This window comes from Pagrus major, chromosome 4, assembly GCF_040436345.1.
Source record: "Pagrus major chromosome 4, Pma_NU_1.0".
NCBI classification, from domain to species: Eukaryota; Metazoa; Chordata; class Actinopteri; order Spariformes; family Sparidae; genus Pagrus; species Pagrus major.
This window is the reverse complement of record NC_133218.1, coordinates 29,076,999-29,098,451: the sequence shown is the minus strand read 5'-3', so window position 1 is coordinate 29,098,451 and position 21,453 is coordinate 29,076,999. Positions and strand designations below refer to the sequence as shown.

At 43.6% G+C, this 21,453-nt stretch overlaps 1 protein-coding gene across 3 annotated transcripts; it reads right to left on the bottom strand.

The window, feature by feature from the left end:
• Positions 1-299: 299 nt before the first annotated feature.
• ahctf1 (AT hook containing transcription factor 1) lies at positions 300-19,764 on the bottom strand. 3 transcript variants are annotated; one of them, XM_073463767.1, is made up of 40 exons: positions 19,563-19,764; positions 17,216-17,342; positions 16,738-16,888; positions 16,477-16,579; positions 16,151-16,331; positions 15,791-15,998; positions 15,479-15,595; positions 15,293-15,377; positions 15,014-15,164; positions 14,659-14,791; positions 14,169-14,350; positions 13,892-13,953; positions 13,482-13,610; positions 13,202-13,292; positions 12,901-12,990; positions 12,427-12,567; positions 12,086-12,190; positions 11,734-11,830; positions 11,445-11,568; positions 11,242-11,298; positions 10,857-11,003; positions 10,504-10,694; positions 10,111-10,255; positions 9,827-9,958; positions 9,550-9,697; positions 9,197-9,347; positions 9,005-9,109; positions 8,674-8,818; positions 8,367-8,582; positions 7,392-8,058; positions 7,063-7,251; positions 6,699-6,804; positions 5,625-6,181; positions 5,220-5,512; positions 3,188-4,954; positions 2,751-2,985; positions 2,304-2,480; positions 2,114-2,211; positions 1,632-1,720; positions 300-1,493 (listed from the first exon to the last, which is right to left on the bottom strand). In XM_073463767.1, exons 2-40 carry the CDS (start codon positions 17,334-17,336, stop codon positions 1,295-1,297), a joined length of 8,085 nt encoding a protein of 2,694 aa, XP_073319868.1. In that variant the 5' UTR covers positions 17,337-17,342; positions 19,563-19,764; the 3' UTR covers positions 300-1,294. The 3 variants fall into 3 exon arrangements, with proteins under 3 accessions (XP_073319868.1, XP_073319870.1, XP_073319869.1); XM_073463769.1 differs by having other exon boundaries at positions 2,751-2,955; XM_073463768.1 differs by having other exon boundaries at positions 9,005-9,106.
• Between the last annotated feature and the right edge of the window lie 1,689 nt (positions 19,765-21,453).

Sequence of the window (21,453 nt, the reverse complement as noted above, 5' to 3'; positions counted from 1 at the left end):
TACAACTACATTTATGTCAACATTTCAGTCACAACAGCTACATTTCAGATATTAACCGTAACCTAACATTTTCAAACCGGGGGCTGATAAAGTAAGATGAACGTCTGGTATTTAATACACCAACAGGATGAGGTATGTGTGAAGGATAATCAGAGGCGTGTAGCTCCTGTCAGTGGTCCACTGAACACCTGAGACAGACTGAAAGAAAAATCGCTTTGTGGTCCAGTCATCAGTCAACCTCTCAAACTAACAAACGCATGCGCTTAAAAGTAAAGTGAGACACCAGACAGAGAGAAATATTCAAGCTTTACCATATTTATCAAAGAGCAGTCATCAAAAATAAGACATTCTACATACATTCATCAGAAAATAGCCTATATGTCAGATGGTGGTTGCCATAAATTTAATTAAACAAGCCTATTAACATTTCCCAAAACAGTTTTTAACAACTCCAAACCGCTGTGCAAGTTTTTTTTGTTTCTTTCACACACACAACATCCCCATGACATACAAAAAACAGTCCAAATCTGATGGCGATAGTGTACAAGTCTGTGCCTCTTTCACACAGAAATTCCCCAGATTGACTAAGATTTTAAGACTATGGCATAGGCAGTCTGATTAGATGATCAAATGCATTCCAGACACACTTAAAACTTCAAATGAACATAATTCTTTAGGATTTATTTATTAACTTTATTTGGAACATAGCAAAAGACTATATACAAATTTATCAGTAGAAATTTCATCTCCACTGGGTTGGTTGCTCTTCTTCTTAAATAGAAAAAACAGCAGGCCTCGAAATCTTAAAAGTAAACAACAGAAAAAAAAAAACAAAACCTTAAAAGAATATGTAAATAAAACCTCTTTATCAGAGGCAGGTTCAGTTCACTCGCTCTGGTTTTATTAACGGTTGCTTTCCCTTGTGCCATTCTGTGCCCGGAGAGGGAAGAGGGTTACGAGGAGCGTCGCAAAATGTCCAACACAAAATGGCCACAGACACAATATGAAGAGAAGTCGAGTTAATACGAGCGGGACGTGTAAACTCTAAAAATATAGTCCTCTCTCACACTGCTGTCAGTCAGTGTGTGTGTTTTGTCCCGAAAATATATTTTCATGCCTACATTGCTTTTATTTCATTGTCGACATACAAACCGCAGCACTGTGAGGCGTTTGAGGAAATAGAACCATCATGAGTTTAGGCAGACACTTTTCATTTGCAGCTCCTGAACGAGTCGGTTCAAATCTTCTGGTGGCTGTCTGAGGTTCACCGGTTAAAAACCACCGCCAACCTTCCTTAGAGTTTCTTCCTCCGTGTGACAGGTTTTGGAAAAGCGGCGTCCAATATGCGTTTGCGTCGAAGGTTACTGCTCGAGGTCGGGGCCTCTGCACCTTTAATCCTCTTCAGGGCTCGTGGGACCGGATCAGCCGGACTGGGCACGGGTGAGAGCACGGCCACCTCTGCTATGGGAGGCGGCTCTGAAACCGTTTTGGATCTAAAGGAGGAGAAAGAAAAAAAATCTGAGCAGGGAGCGACTTATATTTTTTATTTTCCAAAAGCTAAGCATTTCCTTGTCTTATCCTCAGTCTGAGGGGTCTATTAGTTATTTTTCTTTGAGAAACAGATTTCTTACTTGGCTGTTCGTTTGCCTGTTTTTCTGGTCTTAGGACCACCTGCTGCTTTCTCAACTTCCACATGATCTTCTTCTGAAGCAATATCATCCTGGAAAAAAAGGGAAAGATTAAAATATGGAAATGCTTTTCAAAAGATCTATTGTTCATTATTGCTCTTGCAAAACTAAGGGACTAATTCTGATTTTCAAATTCAGACATAATCCTCGAGACATTTCAGAGCAGTGATGAGGCTCTTTGTTTGTGTAAAACATCCTGTCCAAAGGCTCGCAGAACACAGCTACATGACATTGAACAATGTTGTCAAAATTAGTTTTAGTTGAAAATTAAAGCTTTTGTTCATCTTTTCATTTTGAGGAGGAATCAAAACCAACTATCTGCTTTGAGTAAGGCTAATGAGCTGATTACATGTTTGAAGAACAGACTAATTTGTTCAGGTTGAAAACACACCCCAACAGTGTGGAGCACGCGTAAAAGCACTTACATGAGGAGCAACAGAGGCGTCTTTGACGACTCTTCTCCTGCTGCGAGTGACGGGCGCTGCAGACTCTTCACTCGGTCCAGGAGACTCTCCTCTGTTAGCTGGCACACAGACACAACACAGGGTTAAAAGAAATCCTAACATGGATAATAAATGGAGGGACAGACATGCAGGGAAACAACACACAGCTCACCTCTTGTTCTTCTCCGTGAGGGGGAGTAGATGAATGAATGCTCCCCTGAAATTGACTCGTCCTCTTCAGGTTCGGGGCCTGGGACGTCTTTCACAGGAAGTAGAGAGGGCACATGCTCCACTGAGGATTTTGTACTCCTCTTGCTGGCTCTTACCATCTTGGTGACGACTACACCGCCTGTATAAGAAGGAGTTTTATACATTTATGTCCATAAATACAAAACATCTTTACATGTTAAAACTGACGCCATGTTTCCATCTAAATATCAAGCCAATTTAAAGCAAACTTGAAAAATCGCAAAAAAGTAAATTCGAATAAAGGTGCACTTCCATCACATCATGATCAATAGTTTTGTTTTAAGCTCTACTATAACGAGCTTTCAGAATTTATAGGGTTCATTAACACGCTGCCATCCTAGGTTCAGTCTGTACACAGCCTCATACATACCTTCCTGCTTCTCTTCTTCATCCTTGAGCCTCTTGATGAGGGCGTCTGCGACAGGGGTTTCAAAATCCACCTCTAACGGTGAGTCCAGCAGGGGAAGGTCTTCCTCTGGGCGATCCCAGAGTTTCCTTGTAGTGCGTTGAAGGGAGTTCACTTCACTGCCTTGTGTATTTTCGGCAACAGTCTCACCTCTCGTCTTCCTGACGCTCTGAGGAAGTGATATGGGAACCAGTTTTACCTGCGAGTGTTAAATGTAAATGATAAATGATCAACAATGGATGGATTGGGTTTATTAAAATGGGTGAAACAGAAAATGATATTATAAGGGAAAACATTTTAGTGAAAGTTGTGGCAAACATAAAAGAAAAAAGTCATAAAAATAGCCAGTCACCATGAGATGATGTGGACAAGATGATATATGAACATTTTTGAATCCTCACCTGTGGATAAACATTTAAGGTATTCCGGTTGGACCGTCGAGTCGTCCTGCCGGGACTGGAAACCTGCTGTTTTCTGTTTTCTTCCTCCTCCAGCAGGGCCGGCTCTGTCTCCGATGCTTCAGTCTTAGTTTTCCTGGAGGTGCGTTTGACAGGGGACACAGACACCTCCTCCACACCTTCCTTCTCTTCTTTCAGGATCTCTAACGTCGTTGGCGCCACCTTCTCACTGCTGCTTGGTATCTTTCTGCTGGACCTCCGTGGAGTGTTTCCCTGAGTGGTCCTGCGTTGGGCTGGTGTGGGAGTCTTGGCCGGTGTTCGTCGAGAAGACCTTGTATTGATGACCACGTCCTCTTGTCCCTCCTCGATTTCAACCTCCTCACTACCGCTCTTGCTGGACCTTGTTGGAGCGGCCCTCTGGGACGCACGTCGTCTGGCTGGTGAAGAGGCCTTGGAGGTTGATGCAACTGATGTGTCATGATCCATTGCCTCCTCCTGCTCCTCCTCTCCTTTAGGAGGCTCTGGTTGAGAATTGCGAGTACTTCTCCGAGGTGTGCTAACTTGGACTTTGATCTCTTTGTTCTGTCTGCTTTTTCTAGGTGTACGACTGGGTGAGGCGGGGACCAGGGTGCTGGTTTCTGCCTCCTCTACTTTCTCATCCACCTGTGGTTCCTCCGCTTCCTCTGTTACAGGCGAGATAAAGGAAACCGTCCTCGCTCTTGTGGTCCTCCGGGTTGGGGTGGAGGGAGCTTTCTTTTTCCTCAAAGAAGAGGGGGTCTCTGGCACAGGTTGTTCCTCTGACTCTGTCGGTTTTTCCTCTTCAACATCTTTCTGTTTTTTCGGTCTTCCCCTCGCTCTCCTTTTTGTTTCCGTCTCCATCTTAATTTCGTCCCTGTTCTCTTCCTCTGTCTCTTCTGAGGCTTTGAGCTCCTGCTGCATCTCCTCCACAACAGCTGCCGTCTGTGCGCTAGAGGCAATCTCTGTGTCAGTATCAATAGGTCCGTTCTCTTCAGGCTCTTCCTGGTCCTCAGCAGGTGTTGGTTTGTCCTCCTCTTCCTCCATCTCCTTCTCAGCAGCATCTTTTTCTGCCGTAGAGTCTTTGCCATCAACAACTACTTCGAGTTCCTCCAGTGGAGTTGGCACAGAGACCAGAAAACCTGCGGATTCCTGATCTTCAGCCACCATCACTAACTCTGCTTCTATCTGATCCTTAGCATCCTCTGCCTCATGGTTTGCCTTGATGTTTTCACTTTGTAGGTCAGCAAGTTCAGACTCTATCTGTCCATCGACTCCATCGAACACGTCCGTCTCCCCTCTCTGCTCCTCTTCAGCAGCTTCTCCAGATAGGACAGGATCCTGATCATCTGTGCCCAAAACAATAACCTCGGGTTTTGCCACAAGTTCATCACAAGCCTCCACTGCTGGAGACAGAGTGAGAGGATCAGTGAACTGCACATCATTCTCCATAGGTAGCCTTCCTGCGTCTTTATCCCCGTCCTCGTCCATGTCCAGCATCAGAGAGAAGCCGCTGTTTGTTTCAGACTTTGGTCCGTCTGGCTCAACGGTTTGTGGGAACTCACAAAGACCCAGCTGAGAACTGCCCACCAGGCCGTCCTGTCCCTCCATGAGCTCCAGGGGCACCAGGAGAGTCGTAGAGGGCTTGAGCTCCACGTATGATGATCCTTGCTCTTCAATGTCTGCCACCATCCCTTCTTCATCTGCTCCGAGTCTGACCATCACCACCTCACCCTCCATGTCCTCCTCTACCAACTGTAATGGGGCACACACAGGATTATTTTTCAATTAATTGATTAATCATTTAGTCAGTAAAACATCAGAAAATTATGATCTTTACAGAACCAAAGGTAACAAGTTGAAATCAGATATTCAGTTTTTTACAATACAGTACAAAGAAAAGTGGCACATCCCGACATTAAAGAAGCTGGAATAAGAGAATGTTTGACATTTTTCCTGCATTAATAACGTAATTAATGGATTATTGATCGACTAATCGTTTCAGCTCTACATATATTACCTTCATCTCTGCACCGGGTGTGATGAGAGAGAACTCTGCAGCCTCCTGCTCTGACAGACTTGGCAGGAAGTGTCCATGATCTACATAGACTGAACTGGGTTGGAGGGGTGGCAGTCTCCCATTACCCTGGACCTCCTCAATGATCTCCACCTCACTACCAGAGTCCTCCTCCTCTTCCTCCTCCTCCTCCTCTTCTTCTTCTTCATCATCAGACTCCTCCTCCTCATCTTCTTCTTCGTCGTCCTCAGACATGGGACTAGAAAGCTCTTCACTGTCGTTCAAACTCACAACAGCTAATGGATAAGAAAAAAGAAGAAGAAAAGAGATGTGTGTAAGTAATGAGTGAAACAGAACTGTAACAGTGAGTACCGGTGTAAATGTGCATGTGTGTACAATCTTCCTCACAGTGGGAGTCTGTTCCAGTTGGTTCGGAGGATGTGACAGAGGCAGTAGATTTTTGGCTGGTGAACGCTGGGGGAGCTTCTGCAGCTCCCTGCTCCTCCTCCTCCTCCTCAGGAGCCGTATGCTCCTCTTCAGCAACTGCTGCCTGCTCCTCCACCTCCTCTTCAGCAACTGCCGCCTGCTCCTCCACCTCCTCTTCAGCAGCTGCCATCTGCTCCTCCTCTTCTTCAGCAGCAGCAGCAGTAGCCTGCTCCTCCTCTTCTTCAGCAACAGCAGCAGATTGCTCCTCCTCTTCTTCAGCAGCAGCAGCAGTAGCCTGCTCCTCCTCTTCTTCAGCAGCAGTAGCCTGCTCTTCCTCCTCTTCAACAATAGCAGCAGCCTGCTCCCCCTCTTCTTCAACAATAGCAGCAGCCTGCTCCCCCTCTTCTTCAACAGCAACCTGCTCCTCCTCCTCCTCTTCAGCAGCAGCTGCCTGCTCCTCCTCCTCTTCAGCAGCAGCCTGTTCCTCCTCCTCTTCAGCAGTAGCCTGCTCCTCCTGTTCGACCTCATCGACTGACTCACTGGGAGAAAGGAGATGATATTATTTAACACGTAAAAAATAAAACAATACACAGATCGACAGCTGAAAGGAAACAACACAAACCAAAATCCCATATTTACTGTGACATGCTGTGATGAGAACTATTAACAAAGTCTGACCAGTTGTTTGTTCTATGATCTGATCATTTTCATCTAAATGAAACCATTTAAATAATTCTGCTTCCTTGACCGCAGTCATGTTTTGTTTTTTCCCCAAAACCTACATAAAATTTCCAAAAGAGCATCTGGCATTGATAATAAAAAGCCTGTGGTCAAAATACACTTTGAAAAAGTGAAAGAACGTTGAAAGAAAGACAACGAAAAAATGAATAGGATTATTTTGCATTATTTGTATATTAATGTTTCTTAACATATTTAAATTGTATACCCTCTGAATGTTATCATGGGGTGGGGTGTGTATGTGTGTGTGGGTTTTATAAAAAAATGAATAAAATTTGTTGTTAAATGTATTTCATCTGTTTGTAAACACATACATACCTGTTAAAGAATATCTGTGTCTGTGATGCGTCGTGGATTCCTGAGCGGGTGAGTGGAGGAGAACGATCACCGCCAAACAGATGTTTCTGCACAAACTCCGTCATGTCTGTCAGATAACACAGAAAAATCATCTAATGTTAGTATGAAGTCAGCTATTGTAACCTTGGTATGATCGGGTAATATGATGTTTCAACCTACACCGATGACAGTTTAATAAAAGCCAAAATCCTTTGTTAAAAATCATCTACTTTACATTTATACCATTTCCCTGTAGTGTTATTTATAATGTTCAAGCACTACAGTCTAATATATGTTCATGATATATTAACTCTTCACAGTGTAAATGCAGCATTTAAAGATGGACCTGTTGATTGTTCCAGCTCCTCCTCTAGTTCACATTTGGGTTCAGAGGCTCCAAACAGTTTCAGCTGCTCAGTGACCTCAGTGGACTCGGTGGCCTCTGACTGGACTTCCTGTCCCACAGCTGTCTCTGGTTGATCCTGATATTCCACTTCAGTGCCAGAGTCCATGCTCTCAGTCACCTGGTTACAAACTAGTCGCATACAAAATGTGTCAGGTGATGTTTGAGAGCATATGTCTTATGTCTTTGTATTTTGGTGCTGTTCAGTACTAATATTATGCAACCCACTTTAATAATAAGTCGTCTAAGAGCAAATTCTGCAAATGAATTACCGTGATCGTGACTAGATGTCTCCTCTTCGTCAAGAGCTGCAGCATGTTTGTTACTTGACTCAACGTCCTCTTCATCCTCCTTTTCAGACTGGACTTCTTCCTCGTTTTGAGCCTCCTGTTCAGGACCAGTCTCCATCACGTCCTCAAATGTTTCATCCTCTTGCGCCTCCTCTTCTTCTCGCTCTAACTCCTCTGATGTCAGGAGAGGTGTTTGCTCAGTGGTTGGTGATGGCGTTTCCTCTGGTTCTTCCTTTTCAGCTAGGCCTTTCATGTTAGTCATCACTACCTCATCGTTCTCTGCAGCTGCATGTCCCTCCTCTGCTTCCTGCTCTTCTGACAGAGGTGCATCAAAGAACTCCAGAGTGGTGTCTGTTGAACGGATGGACGTATGGCTGGCGTCAAAGCTCAGGCTAAGCCGTGCTTGTGTTGCCTCTGATGGTCGGCTTTCAGCAACGACTTCATGGATGGAGGACGACTTGCCCTCAAAGCATCTCAGCTGTGGCGAGGGAATACCACCTTCTGGAGGCAGGAACTTAACACTAGGTTGTTCCACTTCCTCGTCTTCCTCTTCTTCCTCCTCAGCAGGCTGAGAGGACCAGGTCTTACGTGTAGCCTTCGACAGCGAAGGGCCTCTGGTCAGCAAGCTGATCTCACTGTCTGCTGCCATCTAGAGAGGAAAGAACATTGGAAGACACATGTTATTATAAAGGCTAAATCAAACCTGCCAGCTATACAAGGAGGAAGATAACTGATCTGAAAGAGGTCATGATACAGACCACTGAGCACAAATTAGCAGCTTAGGAGTACTGAGATCTGTTGATATTAGTGGATTATTGCACACTGAACACCCAAAAAGGAACAAATAAGAACCAAGTAGTAACTACACTTATTTAAAAGGTTTAAATAAGGCTTAAAAAATATCTAATGAGCTGCAACCTTGTAGAATGCATTTACTGGCCCAACGCTTGGTCTTACCCCATTGGTCCATCGGATGCCCTTCTCTGGTTCAGGAGATTCGGCCTCTTCGATGAAGGTGATCCTGCTCTCTTTGCTGCGGAGTGGCGGGGTGATGGAGCGTCCTGGAGAGGCAGAAGGGGTGGCGACAGGTGTGGGCCTCAGGCTGCTGCGTAGGATGGACTGAGGGGTGAAGGCTGAGAACACAGGGCCGGAAGCAGCCAAGGCTCGAGCTCGCTGAGACAACAAAAACATAAAGAGTGTAAGTAACAAAATACCAAAATAAAACAACTTTTTGGATCACAAATTCCACATTCTGTCTACTCACCTTGACGACCTGTGGTGTTTGAAGCAGACTGAGCTCAGGTGCCTTGCTGGTGCTCTTTGGAGAAACCCAGGAGCTGGGAGGTCTGGGAGGGCTGAGAAGAGGGCGAGGGGTCTGACAAGAGGGCTGAACCACCAAGTCCATCAGCCTGGGTCAAATTGAAGATGAGGAAGGAATACAAATACTTTAAGGTGCTGTCTAAACACGTGGAACCTATACGAAGATTTACATGCATGGATTTCCACGTAAAACATCTCCCTCTCTCTAGGCCACACTGATTAAACTGTCTCGTGCCAGAGAAAGTGTTTCCTTTAATGTTCAAACAAATATCTACCTTGACTTTCGTTTGGAGGTCATGGTGATGGGAGTTCCCAGGAACGGGTCAGGAAGGGCCGAGGAGGAGGGCTTGGGGCTCTGAACATCAGCTCTCCTGGGGCTGCTAGAAACAAATTGAAAAAGGTTAGAAATTAATCAAATAAATCAAATCTAAACAATATAATTAAGATTGTTGTTATTTTCTGCTCACCTCTTGGCTGGGGAGGACTGTGGTGTAGCTCCTTTTCCCAACCACACCTCCTCGATCTTGGTCAGGACGTTGTTGATGAAGCCGGCCCTCGACATCACCTTCTCATTGGAAGAGTGCTTGGTGATGGTTGACAGTGGCTGCGGCCGAGAAACTGAAGCAAAATTGGTGTTATAAATATTTGATAAAGTTTTTTTTTTTAGATTAAATGTAACTGAAACAACAGACACTGTGGTTGCAAGCAACAAAGGAAAGCAGTGTAGCATAATATGAAGCCATATTTTGGAACATAGTGAGCAACAGACTTGACTTCCGGCTATGAAAACCAGTTGACATTGACGAAATCACCTCCTTACCTTCTCTGTGGATGCCGTAGGGATGCTGGTAGGGCTTGGCTCTCTCCATCGCCAGTTTCCTCTGGACTCGGGGCAAAACCTTGCCGTACTGATCCAATATAGAGTTTCTGGTGTTGGATCGTTCTTTAAGCTTTGGGTCTCGCTCATTCTAGCAACACAGAAGACAATGACTGTGGATTTAAATCTTATGGGATTCAAGTATTCTCACAAATATCACATAATGCATGTCAAAAATAATCCAATAATTAGCGTAATACTTTGTGTGTGTCACACGTACCACCAGGTTCATTTTGAGGCTGTGGTTGAGCTGCAGGGCAGGAATGTAGTTGGCCTGCTGAAGGTAATGAACCATCAGCAGTTCTCTGTTCTGAAGACCGCCTGTACTCTGGAGAAACTTCTCCAAACATTCCTGAAACACAAACCCAAGAACCACCAGCTTTAGTCATCGACTTTATAATCCAAAAACACAAAGACAATTATTCAGTTAAGCAGATTACTCAGGGGTTTGGATTTAAAACAAATACAGAAAGAATTAAAAAACAAACATCATCTCTCTCCTACCTGCTCACTGAGGCCCAGAGGCAGTTTGAGCAGCTCCTTGATGAGGCCCAGCTCCTGGCAGCTCTCATACAGGAAGCCCAGCAGCTCCCCCATGTTAAGGCGATTTGAGTGCTGCCGAAGTAAAGACCACGCCTCTATGAGACACCTGGAAGAAGGGCACACCGGCTGGTTAATAAAGGCAAAATAAGTGAAGGTTGACTAATCAAGGGCTGTCATCAGGCTTATTTCTTAAAACAAAAAAGCCATTTTTCTTCATGCTTCACGGTGCAAAACTTCATCATTGCTGTCAAATTCTACATTTCTATTTAATGTTTCTGCTGATGTTCTTGCAGAGAGTCCACCGAGTCCTCTCTCTCTCTCTCTCTCTCTCTCTCTCTCTCTCTCTGTTCTCACCTGTTGTGGAGCAGTACAGACAGGCAGAGCTTCGCCTGGGAGGTGGAGGAAATCGGGGGCTTTGTAACGTGGAAGTATCGTAGTGCCACTGAGTGTTGGCCCTGGCACATCAGTGCTTGCAGGACTCGCTCGTGTTGCCACTCAAACTGACACTGAGAGGCAGCTGGGTGCAGGAGCAGCTCGAATGAACTCTGGTCAGGACAAAGAAGAAGGAATGTTTACACTGTAAATGTTGTTAATATACAAATACTGATGTTCCCTTTGAATACGTTAGAGCTGTTTTGCCTTGCACAACCACTATGTACGCAAATTCAGGGGAACGTTAAGTCAGCCAAGTGTGTGTGTGTGTGTACCTGGTGATCATGATGGTCCAGCAGCCAGAGGCCTTGTACCAGCTTCACCAGTCCAATAGGGATGGCAAAAGCTGTAGGGAAAGACTCCACTGACGCTCCCTCCTTATTGGGGAAGGAGTACATGACATCGAGCAACAGGTATATCACCTGGGACAACAGGTTAAGGCTCATACAGGCAGTCGCATTAATTCAGTCCATCGTTGGGAGAGATTAGGATTTACAATCACAATAAGAGCATCACAATAAGATTACGACAATAAGATTACGACCGAGGTAATCCATCATTTAAATAACTACTCGTCAACAGACACAAAAAATCTGTTAACCAAGTAACAGCTAAAGAAACAATCACTGAATTCACCAAAAATACTTCATTCAAGGATACAATGGCATGTTTGGCAGCTTCATCAATGCTGTCCAGTAGATAAATGTCCAACAAGGCCTGTGGATCAAAAGGTAAAAAAATCAATTCTGTACACATTGTAAGAGCCACAGGTGCAAACCGATTTGGACATAAATTAGATATCTAATAATAGACATAAACAAAAGAAATTGGAATTAAAAAATAAATAATTAATTAATACTAACATGCAGTGTAGGTGGTGGGTATTGCCCTGTCCCACCCTCGTCCCTTTTCCACAGGTTAGTCAAGCGTTCACCACACTGGCCGACCAAACCGTCAATCATCAGGCAGTCTGCACACCACTTGCCCCTGAGAAGACAACAGCAGAGTGTCAGCTTTAGATCAATTTAGAACATCATTAACAAAACATCTTATGGACACAAATATAATCAAAAAATGAAGGTATTGATTAGCTGCACACCATGATTTATAATAAACATAAAATTCAATTGCTTTCAAGTGAACACAACTTACTTAGCCAGCCTGGTGAGCTCCTCTCTGCGTATCGTATAATAGTTGCTGATGACTGAGTGAGTGTAGAAAGGTCTGGAGATCTGGAGAGCGTCATCGTCTGGTGGGGAAAGAGAAAATAAAACTGAATACAGTGACGGTGCAAAGTTTGACAATCCCTTAACAGTTTGTATACTTTCTGTTTAAAGAATCATATTAACTTAAGAAACAGGCTTGAACCAGACACATTTCTGCTAATTTTAATGAATTAAAGGTATTTAACATGCCTCCAACTTATTTACTCACTGACTGAGAAACTGTGTTGTTGGAAATTGTGAGTTTTCCTCAGATTATGTTTATTCAGGAAACACTTTACCTGATCCTTCAGGTAGTAGACCGGTCCGACAGAACCACAGCACCACCTGAGCGTACTTGGAAATCAGACTGGACACCATGTTCTTGTTGATCAGACCCACCAGGCCTACACAATGGAAAACATGAGTTTTCCATTCAGTAACTATAAATGATCCAAAACGTGCACAGGGACAACACATTAGAGCTAAAAGTGTACCAAACTATGAGGATGTGAGGTGCGAGAACGGCAGGAGTGTTTCATTACAGTTTAGCACAAATGTGAATTAAAACTGGCTGAACCAGTTTCCACTTTCATCACAGGGAAATATAACACTTGTGACTGTATCTGTGTGGATGTGGCACCTTTCTGTGTGAGCTCCTGAGCTTCGCTGAGCAGACAGTGGAAGATGGTACCCAGGTTACTGAGCAGCCTCTGGCTGTGCTGCAGCAGCTGCATCGTCTGAGGGTCTGTGAAGTTGGAGGAGCTGTCAAACAGCGGTGCACCTGGGGAACGAACACACACAGGAGATAAATATAAACATAAATGTATAAAGTGTAACGAACAGTATAGAAGTGTGAGAAAAAAGGGAAGGAATTCATATCACTTTACTTTTTTCAATATCAGTAAGGTCGACATTATATTCCTAGTGAGGTTAAAAACAAAAGTACTGTCCTGAAAGTCTGAGCTGTCATCACCATGAAGGGTTAATTTACCTTACAAACAGTTTATGCAAACAGATATGATCTAGCCTGATTTTAATCTCTGGCATGTCAAAACAATATTCTTATAATTCAAAATGTCTCTTGTTTAAAAATAAAAACCATTTAAAAACATACAGATGCCATCCAGTTCCTCCTTGGTCTGGACCACTTTGTTCCAGGCCCAGTCCAGGATGTAGCGCAGGTTCAGTGCAGAACCAGGCTGTTCTGTGGAGGACACACAGAAATGCAAGCGTTAAGAGTTGACTGTAGGGCAGCTGGCTGCAGCATGCTTGTTGATGGGCTTAGGGAAAGCTCTTAAATACTATTTTTATGTCTATGAGATGTAACACTGAACATCTTCACCACATACTTACTGAAATGGGTTTTGCCGAGCAGTTTGAGAAACAATCTGAGAGTTTTCTACCATATGACTCACCTTCTGCAGTCCACTGCTTGATACAGCCAGTGATCAGTCCCAAGGAGCTGGTCTCCACCGCTGTGGACAAGATGGCATCCAGCTGCTCCTCCTAATGACATTGAGTTACATGTACAGATTACTATGAAAGCTTCTGAACAAATATTTTATTTTATTCTATTCGGTTTGTTCTTTTGTATCACATGAAAGATTTTCATTAATTTGAGCTAAAAAGGAAGAAGCCTGGAGGTCTTTTTACAGTTTGTTTTACAGACTTATTATTCTGTGTAAGTGTTTGTACCTGAGAGAGGCTGGAGGCCTGGGTGTCAGCCAGGCGAGATGAGAGCAGGCCGGACATGAGACAGCGGGAGTAGCTGGTGGAGATGATGTCACTGGAACAAGGAGCAGCTTTCTTCAAAAAGCTCAGGGTCTGATGTTAATGACAATGTGAGGTGTTGTTGTAAAAGAAGCCAACTTTGCATTCATATCATCTCATATATCAACACATTTAACTCATATCTGTATAAATAAAAAATATTTCATATTGTATAATCTCAGCTATAAGCATAATATCATCTAATCTAAGTCACAATTTCTCTTCCTACAAATTGACATTTGGATTTAATACTATTAAATTAACGATTGTCAAATTATTCTTATTAAAATAATGAGGAGAAAGTCTGTACGACAGGAAAATGAACAGACACTTGCCTCTTTCTGATACCCAGAGCAGGTTAAGTGCACAATTCCAGAATTGAGCAGGCAGGTAGCATCTGTAACATGAAAGGGAGAAAAAAAACAGTCCATCAACCTCATTAGTAAAATTAGATTTCAACTACAAGCCTGGGCATGTCTGCTCAAGCAATTCCTGAGCAAACAGGCAACAGTAATACACAGGCAATAGTTACATCAACCTGGGAGATGATTTAATATCACATTTTTTATCAACTCTCCATTTAATCTCATATTGAGGTTGTTTCACACCTACCAAAGTTATATGTGGTGGGGTTAAAGTACTGTTCTGGTGGCGGACAGGTGAAGGGCAGGCCTCTGCTCAGGCTGCGGTCGTGCACCACCGCATCCATGAGGACGTGTGAAGACACCATCTGCACGACAGGGTCCAGAGACCACACGGCCAGGTAGGGGCAGTTCTGCAGAGACTCCCCCGTTCTGACAACACAGGGGTGCAAGGGAAGTGCAGTGTTACATTAGAGAAAGCAATCATTACAGTAACTCCAGGAAAACTGGAGGATGCAATGAGTAACCTATTACATGCACCACTGCTGTTACAGGAAACGACATGACCAACTGTTGGTGTGTTCCTGTTTTGTGCCATTGTTTTGTTAAGTACTCTGAATAATAATTAAATCATGTACATTACAGTTTGAAATGGTTTTATCACTACTACTCTACTTTCTGTAATATCTACTGTTTCTCCATCTCTATCATGAATTAAATATTTACAGTCTCTGCTGTACCTTAAAGAGTCTGGCATTTGTGCGTGGTACCAACGGTTGATGTCAAAAACCCCGATGTAGGTAGATGGATTTCCCTGACCATAAGCCTTCACTTGCCAGCTGAAGATAGACACGCTGGTGTCTGGAGATGCAACTGAAAATGAGAAGAGGTGTGGGTGAATCGATTAAGAAAATAAAGGCAGGTTAGAAGATTTTTAATCACAATAAACAATAGTATAGCCGTTTAAAGATTGCATTTTTCTACCATGAAAACACTGGCAATGTCAAACATTACTGGAAATGCTGAAAATCTGCACGAATTAGATCCCTACGTACTGCCATCTTTCACAGTTGGTCTCAGGGGAAGCAGGCTCACCTTCGTTCATGCTGTCATCCCTGTCAGGATGGGGTCTGAACTTCTCGATGGTCTGGCAGCTCAGCAGGCGTGTGTTGGTGGCCTGGGCCCTGAGAGGAAAAGCTGAGCCCCCTAACTCCTGACTGTAACGCTCCTCACAGTACTCCAGACCCTGAGTGACAAAAAATTTTAAAAGGTATGGTAATGAGCCAGGGAGGTGCACAGTAGATTTGATGGGACTGAAGAATTGAAGTGACTAGAGAGTTAATGTTATTGTACATGCATGTATGCACTACAAACCTCATAGAGGATCTTCCCAGAAGCTAAACACTTCCTTTCACTGAAGGCCAGCTGAAGCAGGCGGAGGCTGACCATATCTCCCTCGCTGCGTGGGAGTGAAAGTAAAAATAAGAGCTTGGAACAACAACACAAACAAAACAACAAACATTTTGTCTGGATGGAGCACTTGTTATATGTGAGACTTACAGGTCCTGAGAAGACTGGACAGCCCAGAGGTAGCAACAGTTCCTGGGGTCATTTTCTGGCTCCTGGAAGGTGAAGGCATGCACAGGCACCCTGCCGCCTTCTAACTGGGAGTGGTATCTACGTATGACAAATCAAACAAAAATGTATACGCCTACAGAGACATACATGAACAACTTATACCCATCATAGCATAAGATTACATTTTATTAGCTGCTTATGAGTTCAAAAGGACGGACTCTTGTAATTACTTTCTACACTCTTTTTGCTGTATTTCCAACCCCTATTAATATTTATAATAAAAATACAACTCACTCCTTCTTCAGAGCTTTCATGTTCCACAGCTGTAAGTATCCATCAGAAAATCCCACCGCCAGCTGGTTGGTCCTGGAGATGTACTGCAGAGCTGTGACTCCAACTCCACTGGGCCCATTTAGCTGGAGACAAAGATGTCTGCCCTGTCTGGTGCTGACTTCTCTAAGCCTGGGGATTTCTGTGGGAGATTTAGTAACTACCTGCAGGTCTGGGAACAGAAAGTGAAAACAAAAGGATGGTTTTAGATAGAGAAGCAAAAGACATTGGGTGTGCAACTTATTGTTTAGAGAAGAGAAGTTTGTAAGGAACAAGGACATGAAAATAGTCATTCAAACACATATCAACCCAACGCTTGCTAACCTGAAGCCTCAAGTTCACTTTGGCTGCATGACAGGTCGTCGAGACAGAGGTCCACAAGCAAAACGTGACCGAGATCCGTTACTACTGCCGCAATGCCGAAGAACCAACGCAGACTCTGGTGAAGATGCTGGGTCGAAGTGCTCGCTCCGCCGTAACTCACTAAGGGCTCAATGGCTGTAATCTAGACAACAAGAGAGAAGAAGGGGAAAAAGAGGAGACATACAAAGTTCAGGTTGTGGTTGATAAGAGCTGCTGTTTTTCTCTCTTGTAGGATGCAAAAATTGACAAATCACATCATAAGCATCTATTGTAAAATGCCGACTCACCCTGCCTGGTATAACCACAGCTTTGACCACCCGTGAAAGTCCCAAGTCATAAAGACACAACACGCTGCCCTCGGCCTCCTCCAAGCCAACCAGCAATCCAGACCTAATGAAATAAAACAACAAAAGAACTCACATTCGATATTTCCTCAACATCATCTTTAACCCTAACCCTTTTTCTCTAACAAAATGTAAAAGCATGCAGTTCTGACTGTCTCCTCATCAGTCTTTGATGTCAACAACTGAGTGAAATATAGCTCTGACCGTTTGAGCCAGCTGAAGTCCCTGGCAGCGAGGACACTGGGCGGGTGCTCGCCTCCACCACTGAAGCAGTACGCAGACAGCCGTTCTCCCGTCAATGCATGGACAACCTCCAGGTGGGGGCCGCAGGCCAGCCAGGCCAGCCCGCTGCGGCCTGCGCACACACAAACAACAAAAAGAAAGGTTAAGATGGAGGATTATAACCAAGCGGAGTGCCGTATCTAAGAATTAAACAGCTCATGAAATAGCAAGTGACCCGCAGCCGGTTGTACATCTGTAAGTATATTATAAAATTGATTGTGTGTGTTTCCCACCTGTGTGTTCGAAATACCTCAATGTACAATAACACAATGTTTATAATATAACTGTATTTGACTTGTTCATTCAGGAAACAGCAGACATTTTTACATTATTGTGACTAAGGACAGAGTGAAGAAAATAAATCAATGTATAAATCCTTGATGGGTAAAAACAAGCTTACCAACAGTGAACTTCCCATGGAGCACAGAGTCCAGGGTGATCTCATCCTCCCCCAGAGCATCTATAGTCACTCCTGGGAAAGGCAGCAGGCTGCTGGTGACTTGGGCAGTCAGGTCATGCATTGTTCACTGTATAAACAGCAACACAGGACACAAAGTCAGTGTGTTAGAAACAGCAGTTAGTTGATCTAAGACAAACTAAAACTAGAACCTGTGAACACACTCTTTCTAAACTCCTCCTACTCCATAAATCCACTTCAGGCTTCGTCTGCTCAGCTGGGTTTTACAGTACAAAAGAGGTCTCTCTCTCTTTCAAACACACAGTTGCACCCCCAGTTGTCAGGAAACGTACCGTCAGCAAACTTGCTGACAACTGGTGCTGCAGCTGGGTCTGCGTTCTAACAGCAACACACATGGCGCACTGCAACACATCTGTTTGCAGATGTGAGTTCTGATAAAGTGCTGGAGTAAAGCACTGTTCAAAACATTGATCAAAAGCACCCTGGAGTTTTTAAATCCAATCTTCCTGACACGCACTGACCATGAATGTTTCAACTTACAGGCTCGGGACAACAAAACTAATCGAACTCAACTGTGCAGAGAAATCAGATGTCATTACTCGTCCGGTTGCACCATGCAGAGTTGTTTTTAACGTTAGAGAGGCCCAAGAATTTCGAATAACCTGACCTCATCTGTTAAACTAAAAAAAAATCTGTATTCTCTGAAAACACGTTAAAAGGTATGTTGAAAATGAATTGTCTGTGTGTTATCCTCTGCTGAGTTCGAACTAATATTGTGAAATTATTGCAATTATTGACCCAATTTTGTAAATGTTTATGTTACCCCTCCGCCTTCTTATTGCAGTGGTGCTCCAGAAAGATAATACTATCTCCTGCAGTCTGGGTGTATGCAGTGGTGCTTTCAAGGCCAACTCAACCCGAGTGGAAATTGGATCCAACACTGCCCTCTGTGACCACACTGTTAAACACAGTGGATTCAAGTGAACTCCCGCGCAACGAGCCTGTCACTGCGCAGCCACATGCCATGACGTGAGACTAAACATGAAGGCTTATTGTAATAATTACCCACTAAAACAAGCCCAATGTATGCACCTAGAGGCGTCGCCACAGTGTGACAGACCTACTGACAGATGCGAAGATTTCACACAAGCAAATTAGCTCATTCAAATGACAAATCTAGCTTCGCCAAATACATCTAGCGCTCACGTGTGTCAACATTTTCAAAGTTTGTGTGTAACCAGCCATAAAATTTGAAAATATTCCAACTTGTAACACCAAGAAATGCTTCAAAGTGTAGCCCTCGGCTGTATGAGACACTATCCAGAAGTCTGAGATGTTTAAAAGTTAGTTAAAAAGGCTGATGCGAGCTCGTTCGTTAGCATCTACAGAGCAACGATTAGCTCCATCAGCTGCACTCGTTAGCTCTGAGCTAGCTTGACATAATGTAAACAAACCAGCGATCGCGTACTTTGTACAATGTAATGCTCAGTGCGGTTAAACACGGGCCACAGTAAGGACGTATTGAAAATATCCTCATGTTAATTAGTGCTGAATAAGGGCTGGAAGCTGCCTCACACACTTTCCTCGGTGCGTTAGCAGGCTACCCAGTTAGCTTGCAAGGTCATGCAGGATTACAGTTTATCCGAGTTCAGCGTTAAAAGTTAAGATAGCTAACCAAGCTATATTCAAACATAAGTACTGGGGGTTGACAACAGTTATGTCACGCTGTGTCTGCTCTTTGTTAGATGTGTGTTGCAACAAACAACTAACTGCGACGCGTACGAACATTTATCCCTAAAGTGAGCTAATTTGATCTAGTTAAAACAAAGTCGGGGTGGCTAGCTAGTCTAGACCGAGGTAACGATACGTTGTTACTTTTGCTAACGCAAGCTACAGCGACTGCTGGCGTTAATGTTAGCAAAGCGGTAACGTTACGTAGCTACGTTAGTTTAACCACGACCCACTTTAGGGCTGACAACCAGGGATACTGTAAGTATTTAACACAGCCAGCATCACACTGTAAATCTCTCTCACACCGGCAACGAGCCTTTAACGTTACTTCAATCCTGGAATTTAGCTAGGTCCTGCTTTAGCTTTAGCTGTGATGAAGTCTGGCATTACCGACCCAACTAGCTTGGTAGCTACTGACAACATGATGGCACAATCTTCGTTAGCAGCAAGTGACGCTCTTAATATAAATCTTTTTGGAGGATTTATCCAGCACACGCGAGCATAGCGAGCTAGCCCAGTTAACATTAGCCCTCTCCCAACTACCGCTGGAAAACGTGATGCAATGTGCCGCTAGCTGCTAGTACCGACGTTACACTACCTGTCCGATCGATGTTGACGGCTTTAGCGGAGCCACGAATACGTTGATTTCCTTGACGAATCTCCCGACTCCTTCTCTCCTCTGTCATAATCCGCTCCTTTTCAAAGTACAACTCATGTGTAGAGCCCTCTGGGCGCTTCAACTGACTGACAAGCACGAGATGCTGCCTCTGACTTCGGGCTTCTTCACCTCAGAGCGCCATTTCCACGGTGGGAAATCGCTCCATGCGCTTCTTCTTCGCTGGTTTTGGTTGTGGCGGCGAGAACAGCGCGACGGCGTCGTGCTGCCCCCGTCCGGCTGGGAGTAGTTACTGCCTCAAGGGGGCACTATGACGTTTTGGAGAAGAAATTCAAACTGAAAATTGTATTAAATACAATATTAATGAGGTATTTATACAAACTCAGAAATATACACATATGTTTGAAGCTAGAAAAAAAATAAGTGTGCCACAGCTGCTGCTCTTAATGCAACCCCTGGTTTATCTCTATCCTGAACCACAATCAAGATGTTTAGGTGATGTATAGCTCTGTTAGGTACGGAAGCCCTAAAGGGCCATGCATTCATACATTTTATTTCCTCCGTTTTCCCGTGATAACGAGTTAATTTCATTTGTTTTCTCGAGATCTCGAGTTATTATCTCGAAATAACAACTGGCGTTTTCCCGAGATAACGGGATAATTTTCTCGAGATCTCGAGATAACGAAACTTTGTTTTCCCGAGATAACGATATAATTAATTCGAGATCTTGAGAAAACAAAACGATAGTGTAGTATATTAAATCATTGCAGGAAACATCATTCAGTGTAGCAACGTCAGAGGAGCAGGAGCATATCGATCACCGCGTCACACATCTTTTCAATCAAGGCCTGACACAGGCTGAAATAGCATTATGCCTTGCTATTACAGATAATATACACATTAGTGTGCGTAATCTAAAAAGACTGTTAGCAAGGCTTCAGCTATATCAGCGGCGCAATCTAAGTGAGCCTGATGTCATCGTTAACTACATAGCTGACCAGCTACGAGGTCCCGGGCATCTCCATAATCTCAGGCTTATCATATCACAGTCATTATCTCGAGATCTCGAATTAATTATATCGTTATCTCGGGAAAACGCCAGTTGTTATTTCGAGATAATAACTCGAGATCTCGAGAAAACAAATGAAATTAACTCGTTATCACGGGAAAACGGAGGAAATAAAATGTATGAATGCATGGCCCTTTAGGGCTTCCGTAGTTAGGCATTGTTGCACAATTGTCTCCTGTGTACTTACTTCAGATTCAGATTTGTGTGAAGTAAGACTGGACTCTGGCTCTTTATTAGGCCATTTTATTTACCTCTGGCCTTTTCTTCTGATAGTTCACATACTCAATGTGTGTTTGCTATGTTGTACAAACTCAAGTTCATAATTTTATTCATAAATTAATAGAAAAAGTATAAGTTAAGCAGTCCACTGGTCTAGCGTTGCACTGCCTTAACACTGTCGAACTCATCACGGACAATTTAAATACAAATTATCAAAATTGATACAGCAAGAACCAGATATATCACTTCTTTATGCATGCATTTTCTTCCTTTTCAAAACATGGTGCCTACATTACCCACAATGCAACTAGAACATTGAGTCAAATCACTGGAGGCAGTTTATCAGATTATATGCAGCTTCCTCTGGAGCCACAAAAGTCTTTATAGTACCTTTTTTCTCAAATGCAGTAGTACTCCCCAACACCTGTAAACACACTTTAATGTGTAAAATTGGTGGCGTTACCCTTTAAATATAATGTAAATAAACATAATCTAACTAAGCTGTCAAGATGGACTGTGTGGTGACAGTATCCAACATGCATCAATAGCAGCACTACTATTTTGCACTGAATTGGGAGGGGGAAG

Coding starts and splice junctions, on each gene's coding strand:
- ahctf1 (XM_073463767.1), bottom strand. CDS start 17,336: ATGCATGACCTGACTGCCCAAGTCACCAGCAGCCTGCTGCCTTTCCCA. Junction 9,348..9,549: donor CTACGGCATCCACAGAGAAG/GTAAGGAGGTGA, acceptor ATTTTGCTTCAG/TTTCTCGGCCGCAGCCACTG. Junction 9,110..9,196: donor CAGTCCTCCCCAGCCAAGAG/GTGAGCAGAAAA, acceptor ATTTGTTTCTAG/CAGCCCCAGGAGAGCTGATG.